The 27,939-nt window shown below is 38.8% G+C and overlaps 1 protein-coding gene and 1 long non-coding RNA gene across 17 annotated transcripts in view; one reads left to right on the forward strand and one right to left on the reverse strand.

The window, feature by feature from the left end:
- Positions 1-285: 285 nt before the first annotated feature.
- SV2C (synaptic vesicle glycoprotein 2C) overlaps positions 286-27,939 on the reverse strand; it is a 312,143-nt gene continuing 284,489 nt past the window's right edge. For 14 of the 15 annotated variants that reach the window (XM_045021369.1, XM_045021381.1, XM_045021379.1 and 11 more), the window contains 7 exons: positions 27,692-27,780; positions 25,940-26,104; positions 22,530-22,663; positions 19,922-20,125; positions 18,935-19,094; positions 10,029-10,200; positions 286-5,516 (listed from right to left, as the gene is read on the reverse strand). In XM_045021369.1, coding sequence (XP_044877304.1) covers positions 5,478-5,516; positions 10,029-10,200; positions 18,935-19,094; positions 19,922-20,125; positions 22,530-22,663; positions 25,940-26,104; positions 27,692-27,780 — 963 coding nt within the window. In that variant the 3' untranslated portion in view covers positions 286-5,477. Of the gene's footprint in view, positions 5,517-10,028; positions 10,201-13,926; positions 14,015-18,934; positions 19,095-19,921; positions 20,126-22,529; positions 22,664-25,939; positions 26,105-27,691; positions 27,781-27,939 lie in introns of those variants that run through there. The other variant, XM_045021384.1, reaches the window with a different exon arrangement.
- Positions 16,444-27,809, forward strand: LOC123372850. Of its 2 annotated transcripts, XR_006580474.1 has the most exons (5): positions 16,444-16,613; positions 17,686-17,926; positions 18,948-20,046; positions 25,296-25,495; positions 25,938-27,809. It is a non-coding gene; the product is annotated as an uncharacterized LOC123372850 (long non-coding RNA). The 2 variants fall into 2 exon arrangements; XR_006580475.1 differs by lacking the exon at positions 18,948-20,046.

The following is a 27,939-nucleotide window of genomic DNA, read 5'->3' on the forward strand; positions in this document are numbered from 1 at the left end:
AGTAGGTTTTTGTGAGAAGATGAGGATTCTGCTGGATAAGTTGCAATTTATTACAATTCACAATATGGGTTGTGAATCTCTTGTATCTCCTATGTGGGACCCTTAAGCAAATCTTCTTTTTCAGTGTTGTTACCAGGAAGTTAGATTCCAAAGAAAGCAGCAAGAGCTGCAGAATATGAGCAACACGAGGCAGGGACCACTTATAACCATCTTAATGTCAGTAACCGAATGGGTTACGCCACATTAGGCTGGAGTAAGCTCAGAATCTGACCGTGGATCCTTTATTGTTTCTGTAGGGCTCCATGCACACCCTTGGTGTATGCATACAATCCAAGTGACAAAATAACAAAAATAAATAATATTGCTAGCAGAGCAGTGGAGTGAAAGGCATGCTGAGGATGGCCCATGCCATATCTTACAGTTTGGTGTGAAATACTTTATATCCCAAGCCACAAAATGCTGCAGCCTCCTCTTACATATTGTATAGTTTGTACTGAAAGGTAGGCTGCTCTACATTTAAAAGTTTTACTGGCACAGGCATACCAGTCCAGGGGAGTGATTTTTTCCCTCCTGCTAACTGACACAGCTATGCTAGCACAAGCCTTAGGGCAGACACAGTTATACTGGCAAAAAAGTGCTTTTGCCGTACATCTTACTCTGTTTGGGGAACTGGTTTAAGCAGTCTGTTGGTGATATAAGCCCACTCTCCCATAGACTGGTTGGCCAGTATAACTATCCTGGTATATCTATAGCAGCAAACCCTTTCAAATGTAGACAAGGCATTCATTACAACGAAGAGCACTTTAACACATACCCCTATTGTGCAGTTTATGTAGTGACAAGACCAGACTTCCTTTTGTGCCATTATATAGTATTAAAATATGGGTCCCAGATGGCTGAATACAGAGGATCTTCACCTCCTACAAACGTAACTTTTATTTTGTATTGTTGTTATATTGACTTACATTTCTTTCACATTAGTAACTTGTTCCAGGTTTTCTTTTATCACTGTCTTGGATCTCTATCACCGGATATATATAATGGGCACTGAAGATGAAATACATTCATAGCCATAACAACAGAGCACTAAAAATACGTTAAAAGTACCATACTGATTAAATCAAAGCAATTGTTTTCAGTATTTTGTGGCTACAATAAAGAATGCATCTTTAACGGTCAGCACACCTGGTGTACATTCATTGCAAAGAATAACTCTTTATTGGAATATAGTGGAGCAAAAAATGCCCCTTTATTAATTTGATGTACATTAAATATCTTTGCATTTGTTACGTGTATGATAGGTATTTGACAGATAAATTTATTCACACTTCCACATTTTATAGATTTATACTGTACATAGTCATCCTACACAGAGCATGCCCTTTCACAGTTAGACAGACAGCTTTTCTCAGGGGACTTTATACACTTGGTCAAGCATTTTGGCAATCAGCAATCTGACACAGAGGAGCATGCCAGAAAGATGAGTTCACAATTGTACCAGCTGTACTTGGAATGAAAAATCCAGAAACCTGAAAGTGAGAATTTATCAATGCACACACATGCAAGCACATATATACAGGAGTGATAACTGTAACCCACATTACAGGAGATCATACAGAGCAGTAAAAAAAGAAAAAGGTCAGGGCCATTGCCAAGATCTCAGTACAAAATTGTGGATCTGAAAATGAATGTGAAGAATGGAAATTTAACTTAAAAATCTTAGTACTTTATATACAATATATACACATTGTCATGTTACAAAACACAGGATACCAGGACATACAGACACACCATGTTTTGTATGTTAAAGACAGTGTGCCAAATTCTGCTCCCAGTTGCCTTGTTTCAACACCCTTACTTTTACTTGAGCTGTACTGGGGAAAATTAAGAGCAGAATTTGGCTCAGCATAAAGAAAGCACATACATTTTTTCTTTTGTGTTTGCTATTTTTGGGGATTTAGGAGGCACAAACTAGTTACCAAGAATCAGTACCTTGACTATATCAGTAACTGATATTGAAGGCATGGAATTATATTTTCAGCTGGATGGTTATTTTTGTATACACAGGACTGAAATTAACCCAGTGAAGTGTGAAGAAAAAAACATCCATTTTTTGTTTGTTTACACGCCTTCACACGTCAAATATATTTGTGGCCACATATAAGTTACAATTTAATTTATTAGAATTTTAACTCAAGACAGATAACATTTTTTACATATATAAAATGGCTGGAAAATAAAGTGATCAGTTGATTCATGTGGTTTCTGACCTGGGATGATATTACAATGCAGTGTATTGGTTGGAACTCCAGTCACTTGTATGAGGACATCAAAGGTTAAAATTATTAAGTTACAATCCATACATTGGTAGATTAAACCAACATGTTATAGAGAATTCCTCTCACCCCAGGACTCAGTAAAGAAGTTGCTTCCAATACTGCATAACACAATATCATGCATTTAACTGTTGTTTTTCTTTTAAGTTAACTTATAAGAAAGCTCAGGTCTTAATACCATAAACTGCTCCATTGACTTCCATTGTCTATATAGGCATAGGGGCTTGCCTGTATAGACCAACTTGCTGGATCAAGGCCTAAATCAGTAGGTATATGCTGCTCTAGTTCTGAGGGATTTTTTTAAATGAAAGTATATTCTTCATGATCATAGGTGAAGTGTTATAGAAACCGGCCATCACACTGGCTGGGATCCACACAGGGGGAGGGACGAGAGAGCTCTAAGTTTCTTACAAAAACATTGTATTGTTAAATATAACTATTTAAAGTTAATGTTTAACATTCTATTACTTTTTCTTCTAAATTATTTCATTTTAATGTTTGTTACATAGTTCCAATTATGATGATAAAGTCAGCAACATTCATTGGAAACCTAAAGACTCATTTTCATTTTTTAAAAGAAAGACTACAAGAAATTGCAGGCTACAGTGTCCCACCACTGACATTTTTTTTTCTTTCCATTAGAATATCCACCATCCACTAATGATGATGTTGTATCAGCATTGCTGCACTGTTGTGTGTTATTACTTAACTAAATGGCTCAGAATGAATTTCACTCTCAAGTAAATCAGGCAATACGTGTGATTTCCAACTATGGACAGTGCGGTGTTGTCTGTTTTAATTTCTTGTAAAAAGTCTTAGTTTTCCTGTACCAAATATGCTTTGTTCATTCTTGTGAGCCTAGAACGCCCTTTTTTTCTGCTGACTCCTTAATTCTGCAATGCACAGGCACACAGACTCCCCGGAAACACATTGGAAAGAATGAAGTTGTTTGCATCTAGGGAAGAAGCATAATGAGTGCTGGAGCTCTAGAAGTAACTCTCTCCACCCTCCTTCCTTGTGTGTGCGCTTTTTCAGACTGGCTTCACTTGAATAATAGCGGGAATGGTACTATACACTGCTCATTACGGAGCTAGATCTTTGTCAACGTTAATGATTAATTGAAAGACATCCTGACAATGGCTCTGTTTCTAGCTGGTCAAAGAATGCTGATAAGAGCAGTGGCAAACAATTCAGCCATAAGAACATTATTAGAACAGCAGCAGCTATGTCTGCAGGAACAATGAAAAACATACAGTACAGAAAGAAGACAGACATATTCCCATATATTACACAGAAGTTAATACGTTGAGATCCATATGGAACATTATTCAGAACATACTTTGCTTCCAAAAAGAAAAAAAACCCCAAGAATTTATATTTGATTTTGAATATTCTAGAATGCTGAGTCACTGGAACATGTGTGACTGATACTTCTATATGGTTTGTTGCTTCATTGTTTGGCACAGCATGGCGAGGGAAGGATGCAGCTAAATCAAAGCTTACTCCTAAAACAATTACAGGCGTTCTCTTTCAGTGACATCAAATGAAGGGCAAACTAAGAAAGCACTTGGCACCACAGCAATTTTATGGATGATTAAGAAAAGAATTTTGCACAAGGAAATAAGTAGTGTATTTTGTATTCAAAGCATAATGCAGCAAATGGCAATCAATGGCACTGAGAATGAAACTGCATTTTAAAAACAACATTCCAAATTAAGTTTTATAATGTATAAAAGTCTACACTTGTCATACACACACAGAGAGGAATGCGTGTGTGTGTGTGTATGCATTTTCACCACAACTGTACAGTACATCTCTTTTACAATAAACAATACTCACATAGCTGCATTATATCAGGGCAGTGATTAGAACTCAAAGAAAATTTACTGCAGAAAAAACCTAGGACCTGAACCATAGGCCTCTAACCTACTACTCCTGACTTTATTTTGTTTTGTTTTATTCTATTTCATAATCTCTCACTTTCTCTCTCCCCCTCCCCCATCTTTTTTTCTTTATTGAGCAAATATGCTCCTGTTGAGAATGAGAAACTGATCCTGCCACATTGCTTCAGCTGGAGATAGGCCTGAATTTACCAGTGGGATGCCGGACAAGTATAATGGGAGTGAGTTTGAAAGTGTGTGCAGTGATGGGAAGAGAAAAGCACTAGATGGCAGTTCTAGCTGGAGACACCCATGAAATGGGAGCAGGGCTACAGAACACAGATCTATACGAGCACCTGGCAGAGTGGTTTGCTCTCAGCAGTTTATATGAAGTGATGTACAGTGTCCATTCATGGCATTGCAGTTTAGGGTTGTACTGCGGGGGCTCATGGTTCAGATCTAGGGATCCTGGATGCCCAGGCTATGGTAGGTGGCTAACCTTAGAAGTAAAAAGATGTGGGGATCTTTAGGATCCAAGAAGAAAGTAGCAGAGCTGACTGGCCATGGAGAGACCAAGGGAAACTGCAGTCCCCCAAGTTGATCCTCCCTTTCATTACTAGATTGATGTCCTGGGTTATAGCCTGCAGCTCAGATGAAAGGAGGAACTGAAAGCTGGAGTAGCTGACAAGATGCATAGTTCAGCTACTCCCACATGCCCGCTAGGATGTCTGTCCTATTAAATGTATATCAATGGAGAAGGTGGGTGGGAGGGACAGTTCTATTTTGTGTTGAGTTACTCTTATCCAGTGACCATCGTGGCTAAGCAATCCCTTTCCCCTCCTGAGAGGGTGAGGAGAAAGTAGCATGTACTAGAGCATTCTACTAAAGAGAAGATCATTAAAGCCCCAATCCTAGAAAGCAATTGAATTTGTGATTTGTCCCACAAATCTACTCAGCCTTGAAAATCAAGGAGGCATGATAGGCTCCCCAAAGTCACATTTTTGCTGCACTAAGAGGAGTCTCAGCGCAGCAGATAATTTCACCCGAATTTATACAAATTTAGGTGAAAAAAAGACTGCAGACAAACTCTACTTCCTTTTAATTTAGTTTATTTGGGTTGGATGCAGCCCTGCACAAGCTGGTAAAGGTGGAAATAACACTAGTGTAAAACTGGTGTACCCAAGAGAAGAATCAACCAAGCACACTGAACCTCTGGATCAAAGAGAAGACCTGAAGTGGCCTGGAGTCCTCTCCAGTAATTTTAAGATTCTAGAGCAGAGTTAAATGTTGAAGGATCCTCCTAAATCCAAGAAAAGAAATGGAGGAAAACAGATCACTATAGGAAAAATAAAGAATAAAAAACAGTGACAGGCCCATACATGTTTTTTATAACCAGGTTAAACTGCACCACACACACACACACACAATGCTTGAAAGTTTTCAGAAAGATCAATTGGGCCACGTAGCAGATGCCAGCAGGATGATGTCAACCCGAGGACTATAATTTAATCATTCTGTTCTACAGAGCTTGAGAAGATCTACTACAAACTAATGCCTTCTAATTAGTTTGTGATTCTGCTTTTGTGTTACAAACTCACATGTCTGACACATGTTTGCCATATCATGGCAAAAATCCAGATTTGTATTTATCTGCATGTTAAACTATCTTTTTTGATACTGTTTGCAGTGTTGTGACAGCCATGTTGGTCCCAGGATATTAGAGAGACCAGATGGGTGAGATAATATCTTTTATTGGACCATCTTCTGTTGGTGAGAAAGACAAGCTTTCAGATTTCAGGACCTGAAGAAGCTCTCTCTAGATCTCAAAAGCTTGTCTCTTTCACCCACAGAAGTTGAGCCAATAAAAGATATTACCTCACCCACCTGGTCTCTCTTCATGCTGTGTTTCCTGAACTGATAGTAAAGGATCTTATTAACAAGGGCTGACATCTGACAGTGAATTTGGTGAACAGGAAGGCAGGAAATGCTGAGGAAAAGTAGTCCGTCTGACTTGTTTTCTTCTGGAATTTGACTGCTGAGCATTTTTTCCCCACATTCTGGAGGAAGTGGAGCAGCTCTGCTTCACTTCCTGTATATGTGACCCACTGAGTGTACAGTATTGAGGATTCACTTTTAACCTTGTGTTTGAACTGTAGTTCCATTTCCAGCTAAATATAAAAAAATAAAGTGTGTCAGACAAGTTATGCTAACATAGCGCTGCCTTGGTTGGATAAGGGAGCTATGATAGGATGTATGTAACTGTCCCTGGCTGAATGAAGAAGTGTTTTAAAACCCTTCACTGGGGAAAGAGCTAAAGCCTAGCCAATAGAGACTGCCTGAGCTGTCAGGCCTGGAGAAAGGAGCTGACAGCTATGGCTCCATTAGGCTACTGGAAAGTGGCGCTGACAGATACGCCTCAATAGCATGGCCAGCAGCTATATAAAAGTGAGGTTTCCAGGGGTGCCAAGAAAGAAAAAGGGTGAAGCTTCTGCGAAAAAAGAATGAAACTTCCTCCCAAATGGAGCTGAGCTTGGTGACAATACCAGGGTACTTTCCTTGATCTTCATTCACCACATCTAAAGGGATAAGTGGAGCTTCTGACAGGATGATCTTTATTCCTTGATTATGTGTGTTAGTTAGGCCACCTGGACATTAAATGAACTTTCAGAGACTATCTACTTCCTATGATGGGGACAACTTGAAGGGCTGTTTTGCTTTACCTTGTTTTCCAACCTGGGTTAAAGAAGTGTTGACCTCAAACCCAAAGGGTGGAGCATTGTCTTATTACTGGAGGATATAAGGAAATTAAAGGCAATTGAGAGGAATAAGTGAGGGAATTTAGAAGAGGATTTTTGGAAGGCAAGTTAATTTGGAATCAGTACAATGGTAGGATCAGGGAGAAGAAAGGAAAAAGTGAGACGGGAGACTTGATAAATGTAATAGCCTGTTTGGAAATCTTGGGAATAACAGGGAACATGAGGCTGGGCAAGAGGAGGACAGCTGGGCTGGAGCTATCAGGCAAGGAGCTCTGGCATCTTTTCTTCTGTGATTAAAGGCTGCATGATTGTCCTCAGTGAAGGCACTGGCTAGAACCAGGCACTATGAAGGCAGGCTTCCCTGCATCTCTCTGCCAGCCTACTTCAATCCCACCCTGCAGGAACCATGCACTAGGACCATTCTAGTCCTAGCCCTCTCTTTCTATAGTTATAAATCTCTGACTACCTGGAGCAAGCATTAGCGCTGTGTTGAACCCTCTTCATTTCAAAGCAGAAAAAAGGCTAGAACTTGCATCTTCCTCCACAAATAACAAGGGCCCCCAACATTTGAACTGAAAGAGAATCTCTGTTACCTCACAGCAGGATAAGGACTATGACACACAGATAAGTAGTTAGGATTTCATCAATTAGAGGGCTCTGGTACATTAACCCAAGCCAGTTTGGTTTGTTCTCTCTAATATGTACACACACAGTACATGGCATTCTCCTATGAAGTTGCATGTGATTTATCTTCTTCAATGAAGTAGAGTAACATCTGGACCTAAGCCTCCAAAGGTCAAATACTGGTGCTCCAAGCGGCTATACTACCAAGCCCCTGATTGTATGTCCACAGCTGCAATTATATTCTCTGCTCTTGCCATCACAGCATAACATGTTGGGAATATGGAGGAGGGAGGGCTTGCATTTATATTCTCTTTGTTCCTCTCCCCTTCTATTCTTCCTTTTCTTTTCCCCCTTCCTCCTTCTCTCCCTTCTTTTCCCACTCCCACCTCACTTTAAGTGTGTGCGGGGGAAGGGTCTTATAACATTCATTGGTAGCCTGGAGCTGCATCCAGGCACTCAGGTATTTTCTTTTTCTGTAGGCCAGTTTATATCACTAGTCTACAGAAAATCACACTATGTGCTCTAATGCTGTTGGCTACACTGTATCTAGGCTGAGTCATAGACTGAGGTGGCTATAAGCAAGAATCTAAGATGTAGCCTAGATTTAGCAAAATCACCAGCATTGTTGTGGATAACGGTGAAATAGTGGTGAGGATTTAATAGTAAATGAGCATGTTTTAAAACATAATGAGATTTTAGCATGTTAGCCCTGAATTGGAGCCCTCAGTAACTGATCCTCACTTTCCTACGTCCCCTTTTCTCCACACTGGTCATAGCCCTACACACACTGAATTTCATAATTCTTTAAAGTAACATACAGAACTAAACACAACATATCACTTTAAATAGACAGTGTGTGCACAAAAATGTTATTTACCACTGGTTGTTGATCATCACTCTAAATCTGTACAGAGGCTTCAGATTTCGAAACAAGATGTGCAATAAGTACAAGGCAGTCATCTGACTAAGGGGTGACACAAGGGAGTGCCCTGAAAAATGAGCGAGCGAGCAAGAGCGAGACGCACATAATGGCCAGAATTAGGTACTATCCTAATTACAGGAAACGGCTTTTCACTATTGCTAAGGCTGTGACACATAGATAAAATCCACGAGACTCAAGGCTAACATTCTGGTTTTTTTTTTTTTTTGAGAGGTGTGCAGGGCTGGGAGGACTAGGAAGTGTTAAATGATGAGATATTGTTAAGATTAATATTTGCAAATTTATGCCAATTGTATAAACTGATATACTAAGAAATGTTACTTTTTTTTTTTTTTTTAAAGTTTAGCAGCTGTAGGTAAATGATTTAGTTCCGGAGATTGTGATCATGTTAAACAGAGGCCGAAGTTAACATGTAGGAGGCACTCTAATATAAAATATTTTTTCTAAATATTGTATGTCATCAAGGGAGTAAAAGTTAGTAGGTTAAATAGCAAAAGCACTTTTCTTAAAGCTGTTTACTTTTCATACAGGCATTGGGCTTTATTCTGCCTTCACTCACACTAGTTTTACATTAGTGAACTATTGACTAGATTAGAACTACTCATGGTTTACACTGGGATAAGTTCAGACAAAGCCCTTGTTTTCTAAAATGCTCAGAAATTTCCAGACATCCAAGTGTTGGTATCTCTAAATACACTCTGGAGGATCAGCAAGCAGTGAAAGTGCTGCTTTTCCTATTCTCTTACTTCCCTCACCCATTATGAGCTTTGCTGGCCTCTGTAACAGGAGTTGTTTCTCCTCAGCACAGACAGTTTTACTGTTATGATTGCAATTGTTAATCTTTAACCACGACTGAATCTACATAAGATGGTTTCCTCTGAAAGAGGCATTGCCACTGCCAAAGCCTGCCGTGCCCTTTTCTAAGAAAGCAGGAAGTCCCTACTGCTTAAATATAGTCACACAACGTTAATATTCTCAGTACGGATGTAGAATATGCAGTTTCCTGTTTAATGCTACATGCATTGATCTGTGTAAGATTGACATTTACTGCACCAATACTGTTAAATAATTGACTTCCATGTCTGTATCACTGTGGAAGCTAATGGTGTCATGGCAAAAATCTAGAACCTATTTTTTCATGTCCAAGATGTGACAATCCGCTTGGATTTTAAACACCTAGCTATGAGCATGGTTTTCTCTTCCTGAATATGTCTTTGAAAATGTTTCAAGAGGTAGCTTTGCAATTTGAAAGATAAAAAGTATTAAACAGCAGAAGTATGCAAAAGAAGGTGAAACTTTAAAACTTTCTTATGGAAGTTTCTAAACCTCTGTCACAGAAAAAAATCTCATTTTGAGTTAGATTTCTGCTATCTGATCACCATTCTAAGAACTGAAAATCTGAAGCCTTTGCACCATTCAGTTACGAGAGCTGACACTTGAAAGGAGAAGGAAATAAATCATAAATGGCTTTTTTCCAGTTTTACATCAACACCTGGGTTCTTGTGTCAGGAAGTCGAAGTCCCACCAGACCTCCACACACGAGAACAGTTGAAGCTAGAAGAATGGGGATTGCTTTGGTGATGCCAACAAGGGAACCAAATATTAAGTTTCCAAGTACAGCTGCTGCTTTGCATAGTGCATTCAAAAAGCCGAAGCCTGTTGCCCTAAAAGGGAAAAAAAAAAAGAACAACATTAAACATGCTTGAAAAATTAAAGCCTTTGGGACAGATCCTCAGCTGGGGTAAATCAGGGTAGCCCCGTTGACTTCAGTGGAGCCATCCCAATTTACACTAGCTGAGGATCTGGCCTCTTGATTGTACAGTGTGCCAACAAAACAAGGGGACGATCATCTTTGTATGAGGGAACAGAAAGTTTTAATTTCCTCCAGCTGGCACACCTGATCAAACAGTTGGTGGAAATGCTGATGAGATCTTATCCTCATATAATAATGAACATTAAGACTTTGTACATGAACCGAATGGGGGCCTTGAAAAATGGGTCTTGGGATGGAGGTGAGATGTAAGGGTATAACTACACTGCAAAGAAAACCCCACAGCCCCGAGTCTCAGAGCCCTGGTCAACTGACTCAGGCTCGTGGGGTTGGGCTGTGGGGCTATAAAATTGCAGCGTAGACATTCAGGCTCAGCTCTGAAAGCTTGCAAGTAGGGAGGGCCTCGAAGTACAGGCTCCAGCCCCAGCCTGAACATCTACACTGCTATTTTCAGCCCCGCAGCCCAAGCCCCATGAGTCTGAGTCAATTGACCCAGGCTCTGAAATTTGGTGCCACAGGTTTTAATTTGAAGTGTAGACGTGCCCTAAGAGATTCTGCAGGATAGGGAAGGGAGATGGTTTGCTAGCTGAGAATCTAATAAAAACACTTCCGAGTGGACATTGCTTTATGGAAACATAATATACGATCCTATTAATATTCTGTATCAAAGCCGAAGAGTAACTCATCTGCTTAGCTGATGACAAGGTTAAAACTAGATATGTTCTGCAAACCACTTTGATTTTAAAAAACCTTGTTTAATCAGGACTATATCATATGGAGACTGTTGCTTAGGTAATTTTGCACAGGATGTCCCAAAGAGAACAAAACCTCTAATAGAAACAAAAAAAGGCAAAGGGTATCAGAAGTGTTAGTCAATATGGGTTTGGATAGAGATATCTTGTGTCATCAGGGGCTTCAGTCAGAGGAACACAAGGGTGAAGCCTGATGATCAAGAAGACACTGTAGTGGGATGTTGTACAAATGCTGAAGCCAACATTCTTCTTTTCCAAGAATTCTTATGGGAGAAAAATCGTAAGTGTTGATATCTATTGTTTCCACATTAGCTCTGTGAATTATGTACTTTCTGAACTCATGACACATGCTCAGTTTTGCTGTGTGATTATAACCATCACTGCTATGTTAGACCCTTGGCATATACTCTGGTGCCCACAGGTCACTTGCAGCCAACAGCTGTGTTTTATGATTCCCTTGCAACTTTTAAAATACTTGGACTTTAGCAAAATATTGTTCCTTTTGATTAAAGTATTGATTATTCTTTTTTATACCACATGGTGCCCCTTTAACATACCACACTAGGGAAAAAACCTCAGTGATATGTCTGGGAGCTATCAAGTGATTAAAAAATTAATCATGATTAATTGCGCTGTTAAACAATAGAATACCATTTACTTTAAATATTTTCGGATGTTTACTACATTTTCAAATATATTAATTTAAATTATAACACAGAATACAAAGTGTACAGTGCTCACTTTATTTTTTATTACAAATATTTGCACTGTAAAAAACAAAACAAAAAACCCCAAAATTATATTTTTCAATTCACCTCATACAAGTACTATAGTGCAATCTTTTTATTGTGAAAGATGAATGTACAAATATAGAATTATGTACAAAAAAACTGCATTCAAAAATAAAACAATGTAAACTTTAGAGCCTACTTTGTTTTTACCCGCATTCTGCATATATTTCATGTTCTAGCAGTCTCGGATGATGACCCAGCACATGTTCGTGTTAAGAACACTTTCACAGCAGATTTGACAAAACACAAAGAAGGAACCAATGTGAGATTTCTAAAAATAGCTAAAGCACTCAACCCAGAGTTTAAGAATCTGAAGTGCCGTCCAAAAATCAGAGAGGGACGAGGTGTAGAGCATGCTTTTAGAAGTCTTAAAAGAGCAACACACTGATGCAGAAACTACAGAACCCAAACCACCAAAAAAGAAAATCAACCTTCTGCTGGTGACATCAGACTCAGATGATGAAAATAAACGTGCATCAGTCCACACTGCTTTGGATTGTTATCAAGCAGAAGCCATCATCAGCATGGACGGCTGTCCTCTGGAATGATGGTTGAAGCATGAAGGGACATATGAATCTTCAGTGCATCTGGCATGTAAATATCTACCAACTCTGGCTACAAAAGTGCCATGTGAACGCCTGTTCTCACTTTCTGGTGACGTAAATAAGAAGCAAGCAGCATTATCTTCTGCAAATTGTAACCAACCTTGTTTGTCTGAGTGATTGGCTCATCAAGAAGTAGCACTGAGTGGACTTGTAGGCTCTAAAGTTTTACACCCTTTTGGTTTTGAGTGCAGTTATGTAACCAAAAAAAAATCTGCATTTGCTAGTTACACTTTCACCATAAAGAGGATTGCACTTCAGTACTTGTATCTTGTATGAGATGAATTAAACTAAAGAAATAATATTTTTTATCATTTTTACAGTGCATATATTTGTAATAAAAATAATAATATAAAGTGAGCACTGTGAACTTTATATTCTGTGTTGTAATTGAAATCAATATTGGAAATGTGGAAAAACATCCAAAAATATTTAATATATTTCAATTGGTATTCTAGTGTTATAAGTGCGGTTAATCACATGAGTTAACTGTGATTGACAGCCCTATTTTTTTAATTATATATATATACATACACACACACACACACACACATACACACACACACACACTTATTGTAGCTTCCACTAGTGCCCTAAAGCCAAAATTTGCCCAAAAGATTATGAACACTGAGAAAAACAATGTTTATGTAGCGATAATGTAATCGTTTTCTGTCCACAGGTCTCAGCCTAAATGCAGTAAAAGCTAACAGAATAAGAGTTAACAGAACTAACAAAAGAATATAGATCTAGCTAATGCAAATTTAGACACAGATCTAGACATGAAATCTTTGGAAGGGCAATGCTAGGGAACATATGGAGATACTTTTTATATTACTCTGTAGAGGTAAATTGCTTCACAGGTGCTATCTGCTTACATCATCTAGTTATACTGCATATAATTTCCTGAGCATTTGGAATATTTATTTTCATATCCTGTGCTCTACAACTAGCACATTCAGAACCTGCAGTATATTCCGGGACTGTTATCAGGTGGATGTCTCTGTATTTTAACTCAAATATGAAGGTACTTTTTAAAGATGGTATGTAATATATTTGAACTAAATTGGTGCAGTATTCAGGTACTGAAAAAACCCAGCTCTTTTGCAAAATATAATTGGCATAGTCAAACTTTTGCAACTGGATGGTGCTGCTAATTTTCTGATCTCATGAACATTGTCAAATGATCATAAAGAGATGAATAAGACTGTTAAAATAAGCCCATTTTTCTTTGGCTTTGACTGTTCCAAGGTTTTAAAACGAACAACCCTGTAGTAAATCTCATCTTTTGATCTTTACGCAGTCTCCACACATAAAATGTTGCATAAAATACTATGTTGTTAATTGTGACCAGGAATAAAAATAAGATGTTCAAAAAATGAAGAAAAATGTCTGAATAATGTAGTCCTTTCTTGGTGCATCTGAACAGTGTTCTCTCTATTTTCAATCATTTCTGATCGCTCACTTGAATCTTGAAATTATGGGCCCGACTGTGCATGCCCTGTGCCCCAGTAAACACGAACAAGAGTTTCGATGCACAAGGAAAGCAGAATCAGGCCCTACAGCTTTAAAATACAAACATATTTGTTAAAATATTTGTGATTCAAATCAATTAAATCCCATATTAATACTTCCCTTCAGTGCACCCATAACTCATTCTAGTACAACGGCAGGACAGAGAAATGTTGTATGTATCTGCCCCAATCCCCAAGCACAACAGGGCCCAGTCTCCCTCTCTATCTCTGCTGCAATCCTTGCTGCTGTGCTTCGAAGAAGAGATGAAGTGTACTGACATTCTAAGAATCATCAAGGAAACCTGGTGAATCATCAAATGCACTCAGTGTGGATTGAAATGCAGATGCCTGAAGGCGTGAAGTCATTACCAAACATTGTACCAATCTGCACTACATTGATCAGTTAATGGGCAAATCGTTGGCACAAATTCCTGTTTTCTGACTTAGCTGTGTGATCCCCATTAGGGACCAGGGGAGTTATGTAGTCATAATCCTGTGCACAGCTTAGAAAATTGACAGGAACACATCACATCAATACTGGTAGTGCAGTGGGGTGGGTTTATTCAACTCTTCAAAAATTATTTATTTTATATCTTTTAGTAATACTAGAACCATATGCAAAATCCTCCAGAAATATGGGGGTGTGACAGGTCTGCCAGTGTGGTGGCAGTGAGAAGGTAGGTAAGGGAGGCCTGGTTTAGTTAAGACATGACAAAGAGAAATGGCTTCCTTTAGCCAAAGTCACAAATGAAAAAAACTGACTAAAAATGGGAGGTTAGTGACCCAAGCATATAGCTCACCAGAGCTCTTTCCCTGAATGCCATGTGTATTCTTCTGTGGGCCAGGTACTTCTACTACTAAACTTAATGGTCTGGCCTTGCAGCCGTACCACCCAGTGACTATCTTCCTGAAATCCCAGCAGCACTTGCAGGGGGACCTGTCTGTGCAGCCCAGGGGTTTGACACTTTATTTTCCAGACCCAGTGCCAGGTTCCATCCACATCTTCGCACAAATCTATGAATAACATTATCATGGCTCCCTGAAATATATGTGAGAAGATATAATGGAAGTTAGCAGTTTTTCCTCAATATGTTATGGCCAATCTTCTAATGTTGACAACCCAAGCATGTCCAGTTTTTAATCCCTTTCACATTAGGGCACAGTTTCATATCCTAGACTAAGAAGGTGCAAAATTTTACCCACAAGTAGGACCACAGAATTTGCCTTTCTGCATCTGATTAATGGTTCATCAAGGACAATTGTATAGTCTGGTTATAAATCTCTGAAATGGGATCATTTCACCACCACACATAGAAGTATACATTTGGAGATATAAGAAAAGGAACTAAAGTCAGAGAATTAGGAGTCCTAGATTTTTGCATTCTTGATGCTGAAGAGTGAGAGGGAGGGAGGAAGGAGATAGACACTTTGACAAGTACCTAGAGAACTAGATCAAGTGAGTTAATAAAACCCATCTGCTTTTTACAAAAAAAATTTCCAGCTGAGTTTATCTGAAGTCATCTGCTGGACAGGACAAGTGCAAGTCAGCAAATGGGAATGATCAGGATTATATTACATATGAATCCTCCTTGAGATAATATCTGAAACAAAACATACAGCAGTAGCCTAAAAATAAAGACAACAAAGAAAGATTTGTGAGGCATTTTATGTCATAAGAATAGAAACCTGAGTATCCACAGAGTGCAGTTGAACCACATCCACAGGATGGCAGTAAAAAATAACTGCCAGGAAGTGTACTATGAGTCAGTGACTGCAAAGCTATGTCTGAGATGAATATAAAATTTCTCTTCTGACAGCAACAACAATACAACCTAAGGTTTAAAATATCCTGTGGATAATGTTTATCACTCTGGGGGAGTTCTCCAGGCTCAGAAAGGGAAATGAAGGATGGGTGCACTGAGCGGTAGGTAGATCTGTAATTTTTCATTTTTGACCAAACTCTATGCACTCTTTTCAAATGCTCTGGGAAAAGGCAGGATATGATGATTGCATTTTACAGTACATTGTGAACTCTAAATTAGCTGGCCAAGATCAAAATCCAGATGTCTGGCAGACCTAGTGAAGTTAATGAACTGTTGGATTACTTGATCTAATGTGACCGTGAGGAGATACAATGAGATGACTATACTTTTCAGTCTTATTCCAAAGTCCACTTAGGTTTGGCTTATTTATCTGGTCACAGCTACTCCTGGGTCAGAGTTCTAACTTCTAATCGTGGTGCTTCCCAAACTAGTTCACAACAAGCTGTTGTCATTTACATGAATGTAGCAATTGAATGTTAAAGAAAGAAAATCTTCCTAAACATCTCTTCTCTAGAGAATTTTAGCCCTATTCCATTCAAATGTGTATTACAGTTAGAGCTGGTTGCCTGTGCAACCTTAATTCTACCTCCTCATGCATATGCATTATAGTAGTGTCTTTAATTACTTGACTGCACACTATTTTTTCCCCGACAGGTCCCTCGCCTGATTCAGTGCATGGCATGGACCTGCTCTGGGGATAAATCAGGGCTGTACAATAAAGGAGACTGTTGTCTGTAGGACCCCTGCCTCATTTGTTGAAGAAGCTGGAAGGTGTGTACTGAATGAATCATGGGAATGCCGAGGAGAAAGGACAGTCTCATCTTAAGGTAGTTGAATGCTGGCCTGCAGAACTGGATTCTATCCCTATCTCTACTACAGAGTCTCTGTGTGATGCCGGGCAAGTTGCACCACACTTCTCTAATTGTGTGTTCCTCATTTTCTGGGTGTCCAACTCAAGACTCCGGAATTTGATTTGCAGAAGTGTTGCAGCTCATAGCTGCAACTGAAGTCAATGGGAGCTCTGCTTCGAACATATAAACTGTTATACGATGCTAAGTATTCTGAGAAGTTAGATCTTAGGTGTCTCAAATTGGAAACCCAAAACTAGTGGACACTTCTGACTATACTGTGCCTCAGTTTCCCCTGTGTGAAAAGGGAACAATAATACCACCTTTCCTCACTGGGATGTTGTGAAGATTAATTAATTTATGATTGCGAAGAACTAAGAAACTGGAATAAGAGCACCTTAAGGGAAAAAAACACAGGGTAATTATAATTCGGTAGTCAGTGCAGGGTTTCGATGGTGTGCAGTACTCTTCACATAACTCTGCAAAACATAGGGCCAGCCCTGCATATAAATAACCCAGAAGGCCACTGTTAGGCCAGAGTTCCTATTCAACAGCTTCCACTGACAACAACAAGTGGTGCTGGGAGCTGAGCTCTTGTGAAAATCTGGCCCTTGTGAAAAACTGGTATATATTACCAATGGCCAGTCAAAGATCAGCAGATTCTACCAACCAGCCTTTTTATGCAATATAAAAATATTTGCTCTCTGGTTGAGCCCTCGTAGAAGAAATTTCAGCTGGAAGTCATCTTTTGTGGTGGAACTGTGGGCAGCTGTTATTGTGTGTAAATTGTTTTAAAGGGACAAATAGGAAAACACTTTGTTGTAGTAATGGTATTAGCAGAAACTGCTAAAGAGCAACTATTAAGTAAAGATGTAATGCAGACTCACTAGGATATATACTGAAATGTAAAAAAGTAGATGGAATAGTTACCTGTAGTAACTTTTTATTATTAGGAAAAAATATTTTTTCCTTCCACTAAAATTAATGAGTTTTATCACAGTAATTTCCCTCTACTTGGCTTTAATAAAATATTTACTTCTATTACATTTAGGAATGCCAAGAAAATAGCTATCTGTAAAGAAGGTTTATAATGCTTGGTTGATGGGATGATTATTATCGGAAGAGCACTTCTTGAGGTGTAATAAAAACACAGTGACATAAAAATAGAATGCTTTGGATTCATAAGTCATCTGGTATGGTTATCTTGAGATAGCTACAACAATGGAGATGAACTTCCAGGGTAAAAAAAAAGAAAGTGTCTTTGAAGCTTTTCTGCCAAAGAGGAACTAGAGGTGAGTGTTGTACTTATTCTTGTATCTATAATTTCTCCTTTCCCGAGGAAATGTCTATGCATATATTCACCCCAAAAGCTTGGAATAGCATGTAAGGCATTAGGCAATAAGTAGCCTCTGGGTATTTTTATGTCCAGTGTTAGAAATGTCTAATGCCTTCATGACATGATGTACAATAATGTGAGAAAAGATGCCCCCCCGGCTTCACTGACAGGAATCTGAACAATTACAACAGAAGCATTTTTTCAAGAATAAAAGAAAATAAACTCTCTCAGTTTTCAGATCTACTAGTTTTACTCTTTATGAACTACATCATCTTATACATCCTTGTCCTTTTAATCCCTTCACTGACATTAGACCAATGATCTAGAGCTCCAATCTTAGTGTGAGATGAGAAACTTTCTTGCAGAAATTGGGAGTGGCCTGGGGGCCCTTCAAGAGCCTGGAAAGGTCAGAAGCAGTGCTCCAGAGGCTTCTTTGTAGCTGGTTAATGAAGAGACCACAGAGATACCTGCTGACCCTTCATACAAATCCTCACAGGACTGATTAATAGTTCATACTTGGGCCAAACACATTAGCTCTCCCAAAATATGCTATAATCACTGGCACAGGGATTTGATATTACAATCTCCACATCATTTCAAAGTCGATACACAATTATACTTTGGTTCAAATTCTGCCCTTTAGTTATACTATTGTAAATCCAGAATCAGTCCACTGAAGTCAGCAGAATCACTGCATATTAGCACAGTCTAAATGAGAGCAGAATTTGAACCTACACGTTTCACATCAACTATACTTCCTATGGTATTAATTCAAAAGAGCAGGTATCTGATGCAAAATATGTCTCAAATCATTATCAAACAAACTGCTCAGAAACCAGATTCTTTTTTGCTCTGTTTGCAAGAGAAATGAGGAGTGGAAGACTAGCACACTAATACTCAAAGTCTTATAATGTATGTTTTGCAATGGAGCCAGCAGGACTAACACAGTTATATTTCAATGTACCTTCTGTCTGTAGGATACAGTTCCACAGTAATGACATCAAGGGAGTTCCATGCTGAGATGGTGAGACCATTGTACAAACACAGCATGCCTATCATCATGGATTCACTGGTACCAAACCACAAGAAAAAACAGCTAATTCCAGAGAGTACCATAGAACCACCTATATTAAAGGCAGACCAAAAAAAATCATTGTTTTTACAGAATAATAATATTTATAATCTTGTTTGTTTTGCATAACAATGGACTTTCCACATTGGACAGTTTAAATCACTAAACTGCATATTTGAATTTAAAACTAAATTCTAAAATAGAACCCATTTCTCTGGCAACTGTCAGTTGGGACCACACCTCTTGCAATTACAAGGAATGCATTTACATACCATAGTAAACTAAACTAACAAGAATAATTTAGTAGGACTCAGTCTTTATGTAGGATGTTGCTCATAGAAAATCAACATAATAAATTACTTAGTTATTTAAGTAAAATGAGCATAAATTTGTCATTATGAAGAGTTGACATCTGATTTTCAACCTCCACTAATGTCCCAAAATAGAAACTTGTCTACGGGCTCCTCTAAATTATACCAGCTAGATGGTTCCCTACACTCAGTAAATGGTCTGGTCCACCATCTGAGGATTACCTGTGCACAGCTCCCTCTCCCTTTAATGGAGCAAGCCAATAATGAACACTTTTTAAAATCCCACAATCACAAGTGCTTAAAATAGTATACTTCTTTTATTTTATGGTAATACTGAGTGATGAACAAATATATGGCAGTTGAGAATTGGCTGAGCTCCTTAACTGTTAATTTCCAAACTTTCTAACATTTGGGTGTTTTTGAATAGGAGTTTAGGATTATACACTAATGAAAAAATCGCTGGAAGGGATTTTTTCTTGCCTTTATGAACAGCAAACCCTAAAAGAGAAAACTTTATTTTATCTAGACTGCTTTAGGTTTTTTGGGGGGATTTTGGCAAAGCCCATACCTAACATCGTTAAACGTCCAATTCTGTCCATCAGAAGAGCAGATACAATATTCCCTGGTAACACAGCCAAAGTTCCCAGGAAATTAACAAAGTAAATCCAATAAGCACTGTAGTCATCATCAAAGGTAATCTGACATCCTGTCTTGTTGTGCTTAAATATGCAGTTTATAAATTCAGTGTCAATGAATTTATATTGCTCGAGATCTGTAGAAACAAGGGAAGTGTCAGCAAAAACAATATCAGATAACTCATAACCCTATGAGAAGCATACGATTTAAAACATCCCAAGATTAGACACTCTGATTGATAAACAGGAGCTTTCATGCTGCTTTGCTTAGTATAATATGGCTAGTTACTGCTGTTACTTGTTGGTATATAATATATATATATATATATATATATATTATTCTCCAGATGAATTCAGAGCTCATGAAAATAAGGGACTACGGCCTTGATCCAGCAAAGCACAAAAATTGGTGCTTAAAGTTCCATACGTGCTTTGCTCAGCTGGAGGCTGATAATACAGCCTACCACCCGGCATACTGAAGATTTACAAACTTCCACCACATAGCATTGTCAATGTTCCTCAGTCTTGTTCAGCTACAGACCTGGGTCTCACTTGAACAGAGACTGTCAATCATGTCACCTTTTGGTGGGTTTGTGGTGAGGATGAATGTCCACTGGAAACTCAGATGAGACTCATTTTCTTTTGGGATCGGATGTATTAGTTTTCAATTGCAGTTCTATTCTAAAAAAGTGACTGCAAGAATGCTCTGGAATCACTGAGATGCAATTAGGTTTTTCTAAGGCTTGTCTATGCCCTCCAGAGGGGTGTAAATTTGAGGGTGCTGTAAGACCCCATGTGGACCCTGCTGATGGACTAGGAACCTTTTAGAGCATGTCAGCAGGGTCTACACAGGGCAGTTACTGCACTTTCCAATTGACACCTGGTGCATATTGCCCCTCATGTAGAGAAGCCTTAAGTGCCAGCTCTGCAAACACAGCCTGAGGTGTGGGTTTTGTTTGTTTCCTTTTTAGTGAGACACAAATGAGGCCAGAGCATCAGTGACTGCTCCAGTTTCCACCTTGTTGTCCCACATGGCCATTTACTTCAAGGGCCCTCCATAGTAGCCCTGGACTATGTTAGGGATTTGAACATAGTTCTCCAGAGGTATAAAGCTAGTGTGCTCGCTCACTGGCATTTCCATTTGTTACGTTTTGAACCAGGAAGTGAACAAGCTATTAAATGCAGACAGTTTTCCCCCAGTGTCCTCCAAACTCGCTCTGGAAGATCAGACCCTGCATTTCCCCCTTTGCTTCTCTTACTGCTGTCAGCCTTGAGGTCCTGAGTCACATAGACTTTCCCTTCAGGCAAAGAGGGCTGGGCATTTTTACCTCAGACACCTACCAACACAGCTTGCAAGATGGCCATGTGGGAGAGCAATAAGAGCTGCTACATCCCCCAAATGTTAAGCCCAGCGAACCAGATTCTCATCTCATTTACATGGGATTCAACTGGACAAAATGGAGCTACTCTGGATTTACGACTGTGTAAATAAGATCAGGCCCTGCCCCATTGTCTCTGCGATATTCCCACCTCTTATTGGCCTAGGTAATGGAGGAAGGGAGGGAGGGGGAGAGAGAAAGAAAGAGAGAAAAAAAGAGAGAGAGAAAGAAAAAAGAGAGAAAGAAAGAAAGGGTATGAATTGTGAACTTAGATCCCCTCCTCTAAACATAGTAGCATATTGCACATCACTACTAGACAGGTATGCCAGCTCCGGCACTGATCTTTTTAAAACTCCCATTCAGCCAAGTCAGATATAAGCCTAATTAGAGCAATCACTATACAAGTAAACAAACTTTCTCTTATGCGTTCTGAAACTCCACAGAGACTTAAATTGGAGAGATTTAAAATTCACTCCCTGAATTAATAGTGGGCATGTGATCTTTTAAATGGGTGTGTTCCTTTACATTTATTTTTATTATTACTATTGTGCATGTTTATTACAGTAGTGCCTAAGGACCAACCAAGGGTGAGGTCCAATTGTGCTAGGCACTGGACAATCACAGTAGTAAACAGCCCCTTCCCAGAAGAGCTTGCAGTCTAAATAGACAAGACAGACACAGGGTGGGAGAAGGGGTTTAAACACAGCAGCACAATGTGCGCCAATGCAACAGCAAATGCCATGTTATTTCCACTTTTGTTTTGTTTGTTTGTTAAAAGACAGATTTAGTTAGGAAAGGATCAGCTAAATGGAAAGAAAAGGGATGGGGAAAGGATACATTGAAGGGAAGGGAGGTGAGGGGGACAGGGGAGGAGAGAAGAGGGTAACTGGCAGCTGTGGAGTGAAACTGAGGTGAAGAGACTATGTGACAAGGGAAGGAAGAGGGCTGCAGCAAACAGCCAATCAGCACAGGGCAGAGAAAAATCTAGTCAAAACTATGGAAAACTTTCTGAACGTCCAAAGGTTCCTGCTTCACCCTGGCGCTGGAGTCTCTGTCTTGTATTTATATCTGTTGCTTTTACCGCTATTGTATTCCTGACAAGCAGCTTTGTGAAATAAGACCACGGTAGTTGGACAGTGATATGATTTTCCTTTCAGCATACCTGTGCTGGAGAAGTTGGTTTCCACAAAAGTACAGTTCCTGAAGTATGTGCTCACAGAAGTAATGTCCTCAAATAAGCAATTCTTAAAAAGGGAATCTTCAAAGGTTACTGATTTAAACTTCATCATAATAAACCTGCCCAATACAAATAATTTCCATCAGTCTGCCTTCATGCATCATGATTAGAGATTCAGCTGTGCAGTCTTACATGGATGCCATTCTCAGAAGTCCCAGGCCCACAAACATAATGCTTCTTGCAGAGTCAGAATGGCTGATTGCCTGATGCTGTGCAACCATTGTTGAATACATTGATTTCACAAAATGGCATTCCCTCACAGCTGCTGGGCATACCCTTTTCATAGTTAATACAAGGATAAAATAGTTATCACCAATCTCTAATCAAAATGTAAAGAACCTCAGGACTCTGGTGTAATATACTTTTAAAAGCAATGTTAAATAGCATTTCACAAGTGCCACTGTATTCTTCGCTAAGGCTCCAGAAATCTGGCTTCTTGGAATAAATGATTAGTGGAGATGCTAACAGATTTTAAAGAACCTTTATTTCTACAGCCAGACAAAACCCTCTCCATCAGGTCAGGCTCAACATTTTGGTCCAGAATTTTAAAAAACGTTTACACAAAAATGCTGGAACACAGTCACAAATATTGCATGTGCAGATAATCTGCTAGATGTCTAAATGGAAATATGTTTATGTTGCTACTGTGTACAATTGTAATTATAGTGCACAGAAATTATGCACATGCATTTTTGTGCACACGATTCTAAAATTGCCTCTTTCCAGTTCCTAGCTCTTCTTACTTTCTGTCCCCTCCTTCTTACTGACTCTCAGATAACTAATACCATAGCCTTTTGACCTATTTAATTAATTTTAAAAAGTAAAGGAAACCATACATAATATAAAAACATTAGACTCAATATTCTTAGGCCAAGTCTACACAACAAACTTTTTGCCAACATAGCTATGTTGGTCAGGGGTGTGATGAGGTGTGATTTGTGACCAACATAGCTGGGTCGGCAAAAGCCCTTTGTGTAGAATAATTTATACCAGCAAAACTGCACTTTTGGCAGTTTAGATTTTTTGGGGGGAAATGGGAGGTGGTGGAATAAGCTATACTGGCAAAAACAGTTTTGCAAGCATAAGCTGCATCCACCCTAGGATCACTTTGCCAGTATAGTTATACCAGCAAAGCCTTCTAAATCTTAGTCTAGCTAAAATTTCTACTAAACAAACTTCTCATGTCTTATACTAAACAACTTATTTAAGTTTTAGGTCAAAGAGCAATTTTCTTCTTGGGGTAGAAAGTAGGAGTAGGAGTTGGGGGGTGGAAGAACATCAAACAAGTTTATTGTGAGGTAGATAAAAATGGTGGGAATTAAACTCTCTCACAGATAAAATTGCTAGAATCACATTTTTTGTAGGAAGAGGGGACCCAAAATTCTATTTTGATTTTCATAGGTTACTGGCTAATGACTTCGCTGCTAGTATTGGACAGGAAAATGATGCCTTCGGTCTATTCATTAATTAACAACTGTACCTTTTCTCATCTGTGACAGACTCAGATTAAAATCTGTCGAATTCAGTGTCAACCCATTATCCTTTTTCACAACACCACCATGCTTGGTCTTCCTGCTCAAAATATTGTCTCAATTGTTTAAAAGGGAAACAAAGAGCAACAGGACTAACCAATTGAAACAGAAGAGCCAGACTGTGTTCCCTGCATGCATACTGCCAGATGTGTCTTTTGCACTTTGGACAGGAAACATATTTTGAAACAAAATGAAAAAGAAAATCCAGCTGCTATAAAACTGGTGTAGATTGTTGAGATGGTTTGAATTCAGATCCAACCAGATTTAGAAAGTTAGAACGCTGAATAGTGTTGGAAACATGTTCTGATTAAGAGAGATTATGAAAAAAGGAGCAGAGGCGGCAAAGAGAAAAAAATCCACACACACACAAAAATCTACTAACTGCCCCCGTGAAAATAGTGAATCTTTTTTTGGAGGGAACGAACGCAAAAGTTTACACTCCTGGGGAAAAATGGCTCAAGTAGTTCACCAGTGTCAAAGTTTGCATACTTGATAGATTCAGGGCAGATTTGGAAGCCACAGTATTTTTACAAGCATTTTTATTTGGACGTGATCTGCAGTACCTGGTCTGGCAGAGTGCACAGCAACTGAAATTTACTGAATGATAATAAAGGGCTCCACTTTTTTAGACAGCATCCATCTCCTGAAATGGAACTAAATTTGGAAGGCAGACGCTAATTTAAAATGAAATAGGCTAGTCATAATTTTCAATTGCTCTGCATTGAACAAAACTTTAATTGTTTCCAAATTCAAATTCTTATTAAAAAAAGAAGCCTTCTTATATTACCAAAACCATTAATATAATACACTTAAATGTAATTTTATTATATAAATAACAACTATTTAGTACCACAGGGCTTAGAACCTTAATATACTTTATATTATATACATATGTATTGTAGACAGAGACCAGACACTTAAAACAACTCTGTGACCATAGAGTGATTAAACACAATTGGATTGCTTTGATGTCTTTATATAAGTAAGTCATTTAGAATTGTGCTCTGTAAAATCCTAGCTAGTGCCTTTAGACTTCTGGACTCAATTTAAAAATAAAAGGACATTGCTCATCTGGATTTTTTTACTTTTTACAACGGTTCATACTTTCTATCAAATGCCTCTTGTATTTATCTTTTCAACTATTTTTTCCCCTTTTAAGATGTCATCCTGTAAGGTGCTCAGTGTTTCTGAAGCTCAGCATTTTGCCAGAAGAGACCCTAAGTGAGTACCAAGAAAGGAAAAAAAAAGTAAAAAAGGAACAAAAGAAAAACCACCCTGTCTCCCACCATTAGAGATACATCTCCTGCATTCTCACATGCCACACACATTGGGTCTGAAAATCTGAGTCCCCTGGTGAAAGTAAGTACCAATAATGTGTATCCTCTAGTCTGGTTTATCAAAATAACCAAGGCCTCAATGCAGCAAAAGGGATCCACCTACATGGACCCATAACCCATGTACAGTCCCCATCTACTTCCACTAGAGTGCAGGATCAAGCACCAAGGAGATAAGAACAAAATGACTCTTCCAAAAATTAAATGTAAACAAACCCAACCCAACCAACCTATTAACGGTCAACACTGAAAAACATTAGTGTATTAAGAGCTTGTCTACACAGTGAAGCAAAGTACTCTAAAAGGGGGCAGTGAGAGCTCAGAAAGCACTCTAAAAGGGGGCAGTGAGAATCAGAATGCTTTACAAATCATGTCCCTCTACCATTTTACCATATAGACAAGCCCTTAGGCAGAAACTTAAAATGTTAGTGAAATTAATGATATTTTCTTAACCAAAATCTTTCTAGACCTGTCATTGATGTATGATCCATTGATGTGAATCTGATTTTCCAATGTGAAGTTGAAGTTGAAATCTACAAGTCTCTCTCCGTTAAAACGTTTCACTTTGGATGCATATTCGTCCGATTGCAGATGTTTAATGACATCAGGGAACCAGACGGACAATCCATAGTAGCTGTGAAAAGCAGAAGGGTTCAGTCACAAAGCTCACCTTAATGTCAGAAGTATGTACAGACTAGAGAGACAACCTACAGCATCCAACTACTTAAAGCAGATAACTAGATCTGCAGAAACACTTCTACTTCTACCTGAATTTTAGATTTTTAAGCATCAAGCATAAGAATGCTTTTAGGATGAAATGCATTTTGCTTGCATAAAGTCAGAATACTGGGGTCTCTCACACTCTTCATCTGTGTGAGATGGGAGGAATAAATCCATCCTCCAATCAGGATCAGAGCTCAGGGGTGCACCATAGACCTCCTACAGCTGCTCGTTTAACCTGTTGTGCTTTCAAGGTTGTTAGAACCACTGGAACTGTGTGGTCACCTATCCATTATTTGATTCACACTGTAATCGTTCCCTATGCCAGACTATGCAGGGCCAGCAGAAACACCATCAGTGGGATGCAGGGAGAGTGGAGACCCTCGGTTCAGATGTTCTGCCAGCTGCTCATGCTGTGCAGTCCCAACACAGAGTTTAAGTGGCTGGAGAATCTTGCCCAAGCTCTCTTCACTACAGTGAATGTCACTGTGAAGTTTAAACTCTTTAGTTAGGGATTGGGCCCCAGCAAATTTACACGGCATAATGATTACAATGGTCTGAGAATTATCCTTAGCCCTGAGAGGGACATGATTGCTATAGAAATTCCCAAACCAAAGTAAGCTGGTGTATCACTTACTCTACTGTTAAGGTCTCAAAAAATGTTATCTGGAATCAGGGGACAACTGGCTGGAAGCTGGAGTGGGTCAGAGTGGAGTGCGGGTTGGGGCACTCTGTATAGTGGGAAGTTGCAAAGGAGATAAGGAGATGTTGTTGTGGAAGGGATCCTGAAATAGAGGCGGCAGAGAGCACTTTATGAAGGTGGAGGAAAGCTAAGGAACTAAAAATGAGTTTTACTCTCCTTCAGTTCCTCAGTGTACTTCAATGAGGATAAATTTAGCACAACAATAATTAATTATGATTAAAAAATACAAGAAAAGTTCATTTTCTGACAGTTCAATTTAAATCTATATAGAACGACAGTCATTAGGTTAATAAGGAAGCAAATAAGTGAATTACTGTAGCATCTGTTCACCAATAAAACATGTGCATGGAACAATAAGCCATAATAATAATAATATTATTATTGAGGATTTATATAATGCTTTACATCTTCCAAGTGCTTACAAACTCTGACCCTTAATCCATTTTTTTCTCATGGGAAATCTCTTTTTATTCAAGAAGATAGTGTGCTGGGCCTATATATTCAGAAGTGACAAGTGATCTGGAGTTCCTCAGTTTTTGGTCACACAACTCAACACCTTGAAGAGTCCTGAAAGTCAGAACCCTTTAAGGTGCCAGCTGGGAAACCAAAAATGGAGTAACCCCAAAATATGATGTTTTATTTAAAAGGTAATGTAGTAAGTATTGTCAATAAGAAAAGAAAATCACAATGGCAAAACAGATTTGCATTCTGCATGACTGGCAGCATTAAACTTCATCTGTATTTCAAGATTTACAGGCTAACCACGGAAAATTCATAAAGAATCCAAGTCAATCATACCCAAAAGACAGCGTGAACCATACAGCTGTAAGTTTGATTGTATTGTCCTTGACTGGATAGTTGAAACATCTCATAAATGTTAACCAAATCTGTAAAATATGGGAAAATACATTTAAAAATAAACAGTGTTTTAGACAATTAAGTTATAGAGGCCTGGTTCTGTTCTCTGCTTCATCAGTGCAGCAGCAAGCAAGGGGCATCACATTACAGCTCTTTGATTCTCAGGCCAGACCTGAACGCTGGTGTAG

This window comes from Mauremys mutica, chromosome 6, assembly GCF_020497125.1.
Source record: "Mauremys mutica isolate MM-2020 ecotype Southern chromosome 6, ASM2049712v1, whole genome shotgun sequence".
NCBI classification, from domain to species: domain Eukaryota; kingdom Metazoa; phylum Chordata; order Testudines; family Geoemydidae; genus Mauremys; species Mauremys mutica.